Source organism: Pelodiscus sinensis, chromosome 3 (genome assembly GCF_049634645.1).
Source record: "Pelodiscus sinensis isolate JC-2024 chromosome 3, ASM4963464v1, whole genome shotgun sequence".
Taxonomy (NCBI): Eukaryota; Metazoa; Chordata; order Testudines; family Trionychidae; genus Pelodiscus; species Pelodiscus sinensis.
In genome coordinates, this window is record NC_134713.1 from 28,298,258 (window position 1) to 28,312,098 (window position 13,841).

Here is a 13,841-nt window from a genome sequence, read left to right on the forward strand (position 1 = left end):
TACCGAGTCAAGAAAAGCTAATTCTGCCACTGAAAAGCAGCAAGAGAGATGGGTAAGGGCTGAATCACACTGCAGCATGACTCTCTGGAAATTATACACCTCTCTACTTTTGCAAGAGGGGTGAGGGAGGGTAAGGTTGATGATAAAGAGTTCAGTATCACTAGTGGGACAATGTCCCACTAAAATAAGTTTCATAAGTCACGTAGCTCCATTATCAAGTTTAGCTGTCTAAACATCCTGCACACTATAAAATGTTTTCAATCATATTTAGGGGCTAAACTCTGTTCTCTGATACATGCATACAGCTTCACTGAAGTCCTGGAATTTAACCATAAGACTTCATGCACTACTTCATCTTATTCCTTTGTGAGCACCTTCCTGCAAATAGACACTCCTATTTGAAGTCACATTTTTATTTGTACCATGACAACTTTCCCCAGCAACAACATCAGATTACAATGTCACAAGTTCATAATTCCAGAAGAGAAACATTTAAAGTGACACATTTATAAAGCTATTTTTATTAATTTTATTAATAAGGGACAAAATGCAGGTATGTTCTGTACAGCACAGCGTGCACAAATATGTTTTTATTAAAACTAAATGTTTTTTAAATTTCCATGATACATTAAGAGATGCAAGTATTCTTAACCTCCGGAAAGTAGAAGAAAATTACTCCTCACTCAGAGAATTACTCCTCACTCAGAGTGCATCTACACAGCAGGGCTTAGCTCAATTTGCCTAACGTATTTCGAGTTATGTCAATTGCATAGTTTATTTCAAAATAGCTTATTTTGAAATTGGGAGCATCTACACAGCACTTATTTCGAAATATAGCACTCTTCCTCTGATTTCTCTTACTCCTCGTACAATGAGGGTTACAGGAGTCAGAATACGAAGTCTTCCAGCTTGACATTATTTCAACATTATATAGAAACAACTGCCTGCTACACAGACGCGGATGAAGTTATTTTGAAATAATGTTAGATTATTTATACAGCTCTCAAAAGCGTGCTAGGCACTACACAGAGATATAAAAAAAAGACAAGTTCCCAGTCCCTGCTTCAACAGAGCTTGCAGACATAAACAGACATCATAAAGAGACTCCTTGGCTTTGTCTACACTATGACTTTTGCCGCAAGAGGCAATGCAAATGAAGCGCAGATTAGCATTTTCCCACACTTCATTTGCATACTCTCTTTCGTTCCGTTTTTGCGCTAGGAGTTTTTGCTCAAAAACAGGCAGTGTGGCCATGGCCATTTTGCACAAAAACCCCTTTTTCCACTAAATCCTTATGGGTTTTTGTGCAAAACAGCTACAGCCACACTGCCTGTTTTTGTGCAACAACCCCTAAAACAAAAACAGAATGGAAGAGAGTATGCAAATGAAGCACGGGAAAATGCTAATCCGCGCTTCATTTGCATTGCCACTTGCGGCAAAAGTCATAATGTAGCCTTAGCCCTCGTGTATTCTGAGTCATGTTGCTTCACTAAGTAAGTTTTTACTGCTTTTTATTCATTCTTCAATAGCTGAGAGCAAGTGAGATTATATTCATTTTTATGTAGTATTTAATTTAACAAGTTTTGTTCAGTTACACCTCAAACCCACTGAAGGCATTCACTTCAGACACAAACTCAATTTTAGTCTGAAAAACCTTTATTATGGGAGGATAATGAGGGAAAAAAGTATTGTGACAGAGTGCATAGGGTGAGGTTGCAGGGCTGGCAGTTATGGAATCATTGAGACACAATAATCATGGAATCTTCACAGTGCCATTTTCAGACTAGAAACAAACTTTAAAAGGAAATGGTAGAGATGGGGGGGGGGGGAATATATATACCCTCACCACTACTTCAATTTAGTTATGAAGTTAAACTACACATAGGGGCTTGACAAAACCAGCCACCCTAAAACTCATTTCTTTGATTCACATAGTCCATCAGCAATAATCCAACAAACAATTTAAAGAAACAATAATAAAATTAAATATTAATATATTGTGCACTCTGTGAAATCAGATACTCATATGGTAGATAAAGATAGATTTACAAGCCATTATTTATGTAGTGTTTACTATACTAGTTTCTTAGATTTTAAACTCCATGGTGCAGGAATGTGTGTATGCATGTACATACACAACCATATATTTAACTGAAAAAAATTATGTAACTAATGTTACATTAGTTACCATCACACCATTCGCTGTTTATGCCCCTTTTCTCTACTCTTATTTTTTTCTGTTTTCTATAGGGTTTTATACTATGCTTATCACACAGCATCTGAGCACCTTTCAGATATGCATTAAATGACTTAATTAACATATGCTGTGTGGACTATTCTCTCTTCCTCTCCCCAGGAGCAGAACTGTATGTACAGCAATAGCATATTTTGTTTTGGTAGGGTTTTGTTTGTTTCATTACCAGGCTTTGCTACGCAACTTATTTTTTAAAGTTCATTCACAAAACATGTACTTGGATTCCAGCCATCACTAAATGATTCTATGGAAAAACAATGTCTAAAAGTTTTCATGTCCCCCATGATTAATGGTAGCTAACAGAACTCATTACTGTTGAGTCTTTTTTTTTTTATTTAAGTCTCAGAATAAAACAACAGGGAAACACATAATCTTCACAATAGCAATGGTAAGAATCAGGTTTTTGCTACTGAATGTACACAGCCTTAAAAAGTCATTTCACATTTGCATGCCCTGACATAATATGGGCATCTGGAACTTATACTAGGAATAGTAAATTTACAAATGCTAATCCTTTCCTAAACTAGATTACTGATTTTAACATCCCCTCCCACAAACATATGTCCCTGAGCTATGAAATACTAATTTAAAACTTACTCATTACTACATATGCAAAAATTAGAAAGTATGATATTAAGTGCCTGATCTTCAGCACTGCCATGCACTTACAAATTGATTTCAATTGGAGCTGCAGATGCTCAGCACCTCTCAGGATAGAGTCCCAAGTATGAAAAAATTGGAGGAAATGTGGAATCACTTATCTTGTACAATGATACTGACATTATTTTCTGTTCCAAGAACAGACATTTCCTAACTCTTTTTCTGAAACTAGCAGCAGCAAACACTGATCAAATCCTGTTACCCAAATAACACAGTATAAGTTATCTAGAAGGGAGGGGAAAAGGGGAGCAGGCTTTTCATTCAATAATAGTTGCAATCTGTCCAGCATCTTTCCCATCTACTCAGTGGCAGAAGCTAGAAAACAGCTCCCATATCACAGTCTAAAGCAGGGGTTGGCAAGCTATGAATCAGGAGCCAAATATGGCTCACTAGGGCCAGATATGGCTCTTGAAGCTTGAGCCCAGCCCCGCCTCCCTCACTCTTATTCCGCCCCACAGCAGGGAGCCTGTGCTAGCGCTACAGCAGGCCTGGGCAAAACAATCCAGGCCATGGACACAGCAGGTTGCCCCTTCCCCCGCACGCCACTCAGAAAAGCAGCTGTGGGGCCATTTGTTTTTCACAAACTGCGAGCCCATAAGGGAGGAGGGAGTGGTACTTTATAGCTGCTCTCACCCACAGCACAAGCCCACTGGCTGGTTTCTGGCCAATGGAAGATGCCTGTTTCAAGAATAGACAGCGTGCAAAGCACCAATCCTTCCCTCTCCTCCCCTCCCCTCCCCTCCGGCTCTTATTCACAGAGCACAGGGCCATGCAGCCTGTTGCAGCCTGTGTGGGGACAGGACAGGCTCCTGAAAAACGTGCTGAACTGGAGTCTCACTGATCAGTCTACCTCTCCATGCCAGAGCCTAATTCTCTAATTCACCTCAGCCCCACCCTACCTCCCCATCCCACATAACCCAAATCCTCTACCCACCTCCTGAGCCCATACCCCCTCCCAGATCCTGCACCCCAATTCTCTGCCCCAGATCACAATCCCCTTCTGCCCTAGGTCACAATCCAAAGCCCAGCACACCTGACTGCACCCCAGTCCACTGCCCTAGGTCACAATCCCTTCCTGCCCAGGTCACAATCCAAAGTCCTGCACCCCATCGCATGTCTCGGGTCACAACTGCCTCCTTCACACAAACTCAGTGGCCCCTGATGCAAAAAAGGTTATCTACTCCTGCCATAAATAAAGACAATGTTGAAACCTTTTGTGTTGGACATAATATTTTACTTTATTTAAAAATTAAGCCTGGCCAACATGCCAACTGGGGACCAACCCCCCAATCTGGCTGCAGTGTCATAACACTCCTGCACATACACCCCACACACCAACCTTGAGCCCCTCATACGTCCACATCCCTAGACTTCTGCACTTCCACATCCCCTGCCACAACACTCCTGCACCTCCACACACCCCAACCATGTGCCCTGAGCCCATCATACACCCAAGCCCCCTGTCCTGAGCCCCTCCTACACCCTAACCTAGATTTCTACATCCCACATCAACAACCTGCCATAAGATTGATACAAGACAGCCTGAATGTATGCATGAAACTGGATTTGATCAGTTATGATGTAAACTTCTAAGAAATGTGCGAAAAGATGCAGCAGCAGAAGTCCCATTAAATAAAGTCTATGAATACAAGGTTTCATTTATACTATTATTAATCATGCCAATTTTATAATATTAAGCTGTATATTTTCAGTCATGCAAATGGGCATTCTTATACAGCCCTTTGTTGCCCACTTGTTCTGAATTTTCATGTACCGTAGTTTGAACAGGTTGCAGAGCCCTGTTCTACAGAAACTTTTAAAGGGGAGTCTCAGTCATTAATTAAGTTTAAAATCAGATGATTAGCAGATAAGAGTAAGAGGTTTTTTTTATTATTTTACAATCTACCATCTGATAAGTGTTCAGTTTACAAACTAGTTTTTTGTGCCCATTAGCTGAAATCCAATCACTACCCAGCTGTCTGAACAATGTTGCTTTCACCATTCCCCATTTCAACCACCACATTCCTAAACTTTATACAGGTCCATAACCAGATTTCCTAGATTTTAGTATCATACTGTATGCTGGACTTTTAGCACATTACACTTTGAAAATATATATATTAAGATTTCAAAGTATCTGTGTTAGTTCAATCAACCACACTTGTCACATGTACTTCACCTTTAAACTACAAGCTTTACAAAGCATTGTTTTACTTCAAGTTGATAAACTAGCTTCTATCAAGCTTGCACAAAAGAGCACACAAGCTTTTTCTATTAGGCAACATATAGGCAGCTTTTTACCAAAGCAACATCTTTAACCTGAAAAACCAGATAGACCACAAAGCATGAAGGATGTCAATGCCAAAAAAATGAATTATAAATATGAACCCAGATTTTATAAATTTAAACTAGGAATGTTAAATGCGTGTAATGAAATAATCATGTAACATCTGAAAATTTCAGCAGTTACAGGCGGGGCAGCAGTCAGCTCCTGGGGAAATGGTGTGCGTGGGGAGACGGCTTTTAAATTGTCTCCCCACACATATCAGCTCCCACCTACTCCCCGCCCATGCTGCTACCTCTGTGTCAGAGGCAGCAGCAGGAGAGGAGAGGGAGAGGCAGCTCCCCAGGAGGCAGCACACCCAGAGTCAGCTTTTAAGCCAACTCCCCACACATACTGGGAGCCTGCGTGTAACCGTGAACATTAACCGATGAGCCCAGGCTCATCGGTTAACCAGGTACACAGTTACATATTCACATCCCTAATTTAAACCTATGAATAATATCCTTTAATTCTTGAGGGTTTTTTTTTTTTTTTTAAGAAGAGTACTCCATTTAATTAAATAATTTCAGGATCTCAGAAGGAACAACCTTATTGCGGATGTTTTGCCAAAATTGCTAAAGAAATGAATGACAACAAATAAGCAGAGTGACTGCCACAAAGGCAAATTTCTAAAATTCTACTCACTTTGGGAAATTTTGACAGACCAGTAAAATATTGGTTGTATTCTTTATCATTATTATCAGGGCTCGCTGAGCCACGGCGAGCCCCGTTTGCCAGCCACACTGTCCAGTGTTCTGCGCATGCGCAGATCGCCCGAACCCGTCTCTTCCGGTTTGTAATCTACTCGCAGCCCTGATTATTATAATTGTCACTAGGGATGCAAGCGACTAGTCACTCCCCCTTGCCCCAGCTGCTTCTGTATCAGAGGCAGCAAGAGCGGTGGGAAGCAAGCTGGTGCTGGGGAAAGCCAGCTTAAAAGCCGATTCCCCCCAGCATCATCTCTCCGGTGCATGGTGGGCAGCGGGTGCGGGGGGAGGGGAGGGAAGGGAAGCAGAGCCCCAGCAGTCCTGGGGCCTGTGCAAGCTGGGACTACTCAGTCGTGGCTCACACCAGCTCCGGGAGCTACTCCCGCTGTGGCTTTGCATTTTAAACATAAGAAGAGCCAAGTGGCTCTTATTACATTTAAAATACAGAGCCACAACAGTCCTGGAGCTAGCACAAGCCAGGACTGCACAGACCCAGCTTGTGCTGGCTCCAGGAGCTAACCCCACCAGTGTGCCCAGTTCCTACTAAATTTACATTGCAGAGATGCAGCTGGGATTGCTCTGTCCCAGCTCATACGGGGTCCAGGAGCTCTTTCCCTTATCAACTAATCATGTAGTTGATACAATTTGTATTGGCTACACATTTAGTCAATTACCTGCTTCTTAACATCCTTAAATGTCTCACAGAATAGATTAGCAATTTTTTTTTTACTTGAGCTAGTATATTTTTATGGCCATTTTGCCAAGCTTTTCTAAAGAAGATTTGCCACATACCTGCAAATAGGTATGAGGATTATTCTAAGAGGGGTGGTTGAGATTCTGTGGCCTGCACTGTGCAGGGGGTCAGACTAGATGATCATAATGGTCCCTTCTGACCTTAAAGTCTATGAACCTTTAAAGAGGTAAACAGAGCTCTAACATACTGACTGTGTTTCTTTGAAACCATCAGCAATGTAATAGTGATATGACCAGAAAACAAACAGCTGGTAGGCAGATTAAATAAAACAGGAACCAAACATGTTCAAGAGTATAATTATAGCATTCTCTTGATTTTAAAAACTTCAATGTAGTTTACAAACATTACTAGTTCATTCTCTCCAGGCCACTCTAAAAATAAGTATATCAGTACAGCCAACTGCACACACTAAAATCATAATTTTTGGGCACCCAACACCTGAGGTTAGCTTTAAGATTATATATTTGGGTTCATTTTATTTGTCTTATCTTTAAGGACTTAGAGTTCACATTTTTAACTTTTTCCTCAACAACTAAGAAGGGTAGAAACTCAGGATAAAAATGTTACAGCTAAGATTCTCACATAGTCATATAGTTCCACAAGATCTGGCTTTTTAAATTAAATTTTATATATGAAAGAAAGAGACTTGGGATAAAACCAGAAGATCTGACAACTTACAGTTACTTGCTTTAGACCTCAATAATTTCACTAATGGTTCATTTGTGTTTAGTAAATTTCATACAGAAGGCCTTTACATTTATATTCTGAAAAATAGTTACTGATATTTAATTGCTGATCTTAAAGTCTGCTTTAAAAAGGTATAATTAAATACAGGTGTTTTAAGAATAAGCTTTTGTGGTGAGCAAAATTACTTCAGGAGCAAAATAGTAATTCATTCCATGCAAATTATTTTGAATTTAAACCCACAAAGGTCAAAGGTTTAGGAACTGGCAAAACAGGAAAATCTTGAAAATAGCAAATGTTCTATTTTGTTCACATACTTAAGATACTTCTATAATTGATAGCTTGTAGCATTTTTCTTAGGAAGGACACTGCAAAGTTAGCCAGTCACAAAATTTTTGTTTAAAAGTGTGATTTTTTTTTACATACAGTGTATTTTGTAAAATATATTTATCTCCATTTGGTTTTATCAACTGCTGTAACAAGCAGATGGAACAAATTAATCTACACAGCAAACGAGACTATTTTGAAAAAGACGAGTAGTCCTATGGCACCTAGTTAGTTCGGAGAGGCTGCTGCTACAATCAAAATACGCAGAAGCGTTTTATTTTGTTACACCCAGGACTCGCCAGGATGGATTCTAGCTGTGCTCAGACCTGCCCCAAATCTCAGTCTCCTTTGAATGGAGAGGGAAAAGATTCCTTCCTCAGTTTTTGCGGTCTCCGACCCTCACAGGTGAGGCAGGATTTTGCTGAGTTTCAAAGAAGGATTTCAGATTTATTTTAACAAAAACCCCTCCCTCCAGAAGACAGACACAGCTCCCCTCCCCCCGGGTGCTGCAAAAGGCTGGTGGGAGGCAGCCAGACGTACGAGGGATGGGGGACGAACTAGTGGGCAGAAGCCCCTCTATGGCAGGCTGAGAGAGACAACACCCTAGCTCCTGGAGGGTGGTAAGGCAGCCGCCGGCAGAGGGGAGCCGAGCCCTTGGGCACCGAGGGGAGGTAACCACACGCCGCCCCCCTTCTCCCGCCGGCGGAGGCAGGTCGGGGGACGTTAAGCCCCACGCCCCGGGCCAGCCAGGCGGGCGCGCCCCGCTCCGAGCGGCCGAAGGGCGCTTTCCCAGCCGGCCCGCGCCGAGCGCCTTGTTCCCCGCCGCGGCGGGCAGAGCGCGGCGCCAGGCCGGAGGGGCTCTGCAGCCCCCCTCCGCCCGCGCTGCCCCCGGCTCTCACCTCCTCGATGGCCGCCACCGTGTTCCTGCACTGGGCCATCCGCGTGGTGAAGTTGGAGGCGGTGGGCGACTTGTAATCCTCATTGGTCTCGGACACGAATTCCGACACGGAGATCTGGTCCGGCATGGCGGGGCGGGGACGGGGGGCGGGCGGCTCCGGGGGAGGCGAGGGGAGGGGGCTCCCCGCTTACATCGCTCAGCGGCGGCAGCGCCCTCCTCACACCCCGCCACCGTCTGGCGTGTGTTGTTCTCTCCTCCGCTCCGTCCGCACAAGGAAATTCCCCGGCCGCACCCCGCCCTCCCGGTCACCCACGGGGGAAGGGGGGGGCCTGCACGCCCCTCCCCCCCGCAGCACACAGTCAGTGGGGAGGCCACCACACCCCTCCATCTTCCCCCACCCGCAGCACGCAGACATTGGGGGAGGCCACCACACACCCCTCCTTTTCCTTTCTCTCCCCCCTCCAGCACACAGACTGGGGAAGCCACTACAAATCCCTCTTTTCCTCTCCTGCCCCTCCGCAGCATACAGAGGAGAGGACACCACACACAGACTGGGGAGGCCATCACACACCCCACCACCGCCTCCCTGCAGCACACAGACTATGGAGACCACTACACAGCCTCTCCTCCTCCCCTCCCCCCTCTCCATCACACACACAGACAGGGGAGGCTACTACACAACCCTACCCCTCCACCTGGCAGTGCAAAGTGAGTAGGGCACCACACACCCCTCATCAAAGCAGAGCAGGGGTGGGGGAAATGTTGTATGCTCTACGGTCAGTGTTCCCTGTAAGCTGTGCACCAGTGTGGCAAATGTCACCTAGCTTATTACGGGAGCACCCACAGCTCATTTTTGTTTTTACTGCTGGTGCACATTCACATATACCTTGGTGCACATAACATTTTGTTCCACATATGGATGGAAAACTTTGCACATGGATGAACCAGATTAAGGGGGACATTGCCAACTGCCCACCTCCACCACACACAAAACCACTCCTTATCCAACAGACTGGGAAGACCTGCTGCACACCCTTCAGTAATCACACACACTGAAATAGGTCAGGTCACTTCAAACCCATTCCTTCCTTATCACACAGTGGAGGGAAGCCACTACACACCCATTCTCTCTTCCTGATATCACACTGAGAAAATTGGCAGACACTCCTCCTAATAACACATGAGTAGGGCCCTATCAAATTCATGGCCATGAAAAACAGGTCACAGACCATGAAATCTGGTCTTGTGTGCTTTTCCTTACTCTTGTGTGCTTTTACCTTTGCACTGCCTGCAAAACAGCTGGAGAGCGTAGCTGTTAGTTGGCTGCCCTGCTCTGACGGCAACACTCCAGTAAAGCAGCAGTGTGTACCAAACCAGACTACTGCCTCCATAGCTGGGTCCTCAGTCAGCAGTAACCAGCCTCTGGCCATCCTAATAGGCCTGTGGCAGCTCCTTCCCAACTGATAGAGAAGAGGCCTTTAGCATTCTAGAGTTTACATGTGTGTCTTCTCATACCCTCTTGCTGCTGGCTGGTCTGACTGTCACACACTACTCCCACACACATACTCAGCTATGTGGGGTTGGGCTACTTGGGATGACAAACAGTGCACCCTTGACAGACCATCAGCATTCCCATGCTGTGTCAGGAGCTGGAGTTACAGCAACTAATAGGGTCCTATGCTGGGGTCCAGTGGAGAGGGAGGGCTTGGACTCTCCTGCCGGAAGATTTAACGCTTTCCCTTGTCTCCTATCTCTCACCAGGGAGCTACACTGCCCTACAAACTGGGGTGAATTTATGGACTCTGTAACATGCACTGGATTGAGTTTATTGACTTGGCCATATTTCCCTGTGGACCAGGGAAAACTTACTGACCAGTGGGCGGTTGTAACATGGTGCGGTTCTCACCACCACAGCACCTCCTGCTGGTCAGTTTGGGAATTAGCTCTGTTCAACACTGGAGCTCCCTTTTCTCACTGGCGTCTGGCTGTTTTCTGTTAATTATTCTGCCACCTTATGTGAGGACCTGTGTCCCTCCCAGATCATGATGCCTTTACCTGCAGATGCAGCTGCTAGACAGTGACCCCATGCTCTGGGATCTCCCCTCCCAGGAAACCTACACCCCATTTCCCCTATACCCACCTTGCCTCAGTGACCATCTTGCCAGTTGTCATCTAACCACTTACCTCAGGGGCAAACTGCAGTCTGACATGGCCACTCATCATAGACAAGGGGATGTGGACCTGTTGCCTTTGCCTGCCCTGGCTGCCTTCCCAGAGCCCTAGTATCCCTCAGGCCCCTGTCACTGGGCCTCAGCCTGGGACTACTCAGGCTGGAGCCCCCTGGCTCACCCTCCCTTTCCACAGCACTGTTCTGTTTGTGGTACCCTGGCTAGCAGGCAACTAGGTCTTTCTCCCTCCAGGACTGAAGTGAGTATGCTCAGCCTGGCCAGCCATCTCTTTTATACAGCCCTCCTGGGCTCTGACAGGCTGCCACAAGGCCTCTCATGATTGGTCCCCTATACACAACCCTCTCCCAGGGCTGTTTTAACCCTTTTTATGCCTGGAGTGGGGTGACCGCCCCATTAAAGCCACAAGACTGAAAGTGGACCTATAGACATGGGTTGGGGAGAATGAGGCAAGGAATTGCATGTGCACTCCACAAGGGAGACAGGTATGCTCACCCTGCACTGGGCATGGTCTTTCCCCAAATGCATTACAGTGGACAAAATCTGTGCTATTCCTAATTTTTTATTAGATTGTCTATCTGGGATATAGGCTATGCATCTAACTGGGATACCCTATTTAATTTCTGGAAGTCATTGTAGAATCTCATGCTGCCATCTCGCTTAGGTACAAGGATGATGGGACTGTACCATTGACTATGGGAATCCTCCAGGACTCCTAGCTCCAGCATTTTCCTAACTTTGGTCTTGGTCTTTTCTTTCTTCTGGGATCCAGTATGGTTTAATATTTGCCTTTACTCGAGAATCTGTGATGTGATGATGAATTTCTGTTTTCCTGCTTAGTTTCTCAAAGAACATGTCATGATTCCATTCAATTAAATTGATGACTTCTGCTCATTACTTAGGGGTCAATTCAAGGAATGTCCCTTATAGCAAACATCAATTAAAATGCAAGTTGTCCTAATTTTTCCCATCCTGACTCACCACTCTCTTTATCATATTCTTCAGTGTCCTATTAGAGAGTTCAGTCTACCACCCTCAGACTGATGACCTTCTTGATGTTCTTAGAAGAATGCACTGCAAGTCTTTCATCACAAGACACAAGTCTTTCATCAACTTTGACATGAAGGGGTTTCCCTGGTCCATCAACATTTCTTTGGGAATCGCTACCCTCAAGAATATTTGAATTCATTCTTTAGCAATTGTTTTGGACATTGTGCTTTGGAGAGAAACAGCCTCTGGGTATTGGGTGGTGTATTCCAGAATTAGTACATTTTGATAGCTATGAGATAACTTCTTCAGTGGGCCTATCAGATCCATCACTATCCTCTCAAACAGGACTTCAGTAATCTTTAGAGGTACTAAAAGGTCCCTTACGTGTGGTCGAGTTCCATATAATTGGTATTCTGGGCAGCAGCCACAATACATTGGCCCTCCATATAAATTCCTGGCCAAAAGAACCTCTGAAGGATTTGAGTGAGGGTCTTACCTACCCCTTGATGTCCTTTGAACAAAAACTGTGAGCAAAGTCCAACACTGCCCTCTGGTGCCATCAAGGTAATACGAGCTGCTCCACTTCTTGCTCTTGCATTCTGGCTACTGTATATAAAAGGTCTTTTACCATAAAGTATGGCTACAGGCTTTCGTTTTCCCTTGTACTATGATCCCATTCACCTGAGCTACTTTATTGCAAATATTATTATATATTGGATCATTGGCCTGATACTGTCCAAAATGTTCAAGCAAGGGTTCAATATGCCCAAACTCAAGGAGACCTATTTCTATTTCCCTCTTGAGGGGAGGCCCAAGACAGCTGATCCTGCTCCACTAGTTTTCCCAGGACTAGTGTGACAGCACTTACAGAGTCCACTAAAGCAGTGGTCTCTATGCCATTCATCTTAACTGGCTGTGTGCATCTATGGGGGGAACATTGCAACTTCTGCAATGTTTAAATTACATGGATCCTCAAAATACAGGACTATGTAGCACTTTAAAGACTAACAAGATGGTTTATTAGATGATGAGCTTTCGTGGGCCAGACCCACTTCCTCAGATCAAATAGATCCTCAAGATTTCCTAGATTACATTGCATGGGCTCTTCCACATTAGGAATGTTAAATTTAGTTTAATCAACTAATTGACTGGTTGATGGATTTTTCCATCGACTAGTCGATAACTGGGAGAGCTGCAGCAGGGTTAGCTCCCGGCCCAGGAGCTAATCCCCCTGTGGCTCTGCCTTTTAAATGTATTAAGAGCCACTAGGCTTTTAATACATTTAAAATGCTAAAGCACAGCTGTGGGGGGGGGGGGGGGGAGCGGAGAGAAGGGCCCAGCACAATCCGGGTCCCTCCCACTGTGCACCAGCCTTTTAAATGTATTAAGAGCCGGCAGGTTAAAATATCTTAATCATAATTGTATGTGTATTGCACAGTGTCAGTAGGGTCAAAGACATCAATAAATGATAAATTTCTTAAGGGCCCCATTTAGAAATTAATTTTAACTAACATTTATTTGTAAATTTTTAGAAATTTAATTCTGTACTCAAAGAGTAAGTGTTGTAAAGTACGTGTATTTTTCACACATAATAATTAAAAAGTTGAATCCCTGCTTGAAGGGTAAAACAACTCACCTTTAACTAAGGCAAGGGTCTCAAGCTTCCAGCCTGTAGGCCATTCCTGGCCAGAGCAATTGTACAATCTGGCCCAGGAGTCTGGGTGGGCCAGCAAGGCGGGCCATCAGTTACTGTTCCCCCAGTCTCACCCCTTCCTACAACTGGGCTGCCTTCTCCTTTTCATGGTACCCCATCCCCTGATAACATGGCTTCAGGGATCACCGGGGGACCTGGTGCAGTGCAGCAGCAGTGGTCAACATCCTCCCTGCCCCCTCCCACACACACACTTCCTGTGGTGGCAGGTGCACACTCATTAGGCGTGCTTGCTCCACTTCCTGCAGCTCCTGCCATTATGAATCTCATCTAGCATAGCCCATGCTCATCTAACTGGATGGTCAGGTAGTTCCCTCTGGCTTTGAAATCTGTTTATTCATTATAAT

The 13,841-nt window shown here is 44.7% G+C and overlaps 1 protein-coding gene across 2 annotated transcripts in view; it reads right to left on the reverse strand.

Annotated features, from left to right (window-relative positions):
- ASAP2 (ArfGAP with SH3 domain, ankyrin repeat and PH domain 2) overlaps positions 1-8,929 on the reverse strand; it is a 180,548-nt gene extending 171,619 nt beyond the window's left edge. For both annotated transcript variants that reach the window (XM_075923514.1, XM_075923513.1), the window contains exon 1: positions 8,609-8,929. In XM_075923514.1, the coding sequence (XP_075779629.1) occupies positions 8,609-8,734 (126 nt within the window). In that variant the 5' untranslated portion in view covers positions 8,735-8,929. The remainder of the gene's footprint in view (positions 1-8,608) is intronic.
- Between the last annotated feature and the right edge of the window lie 4,912 nt (positions 8,930-13,841).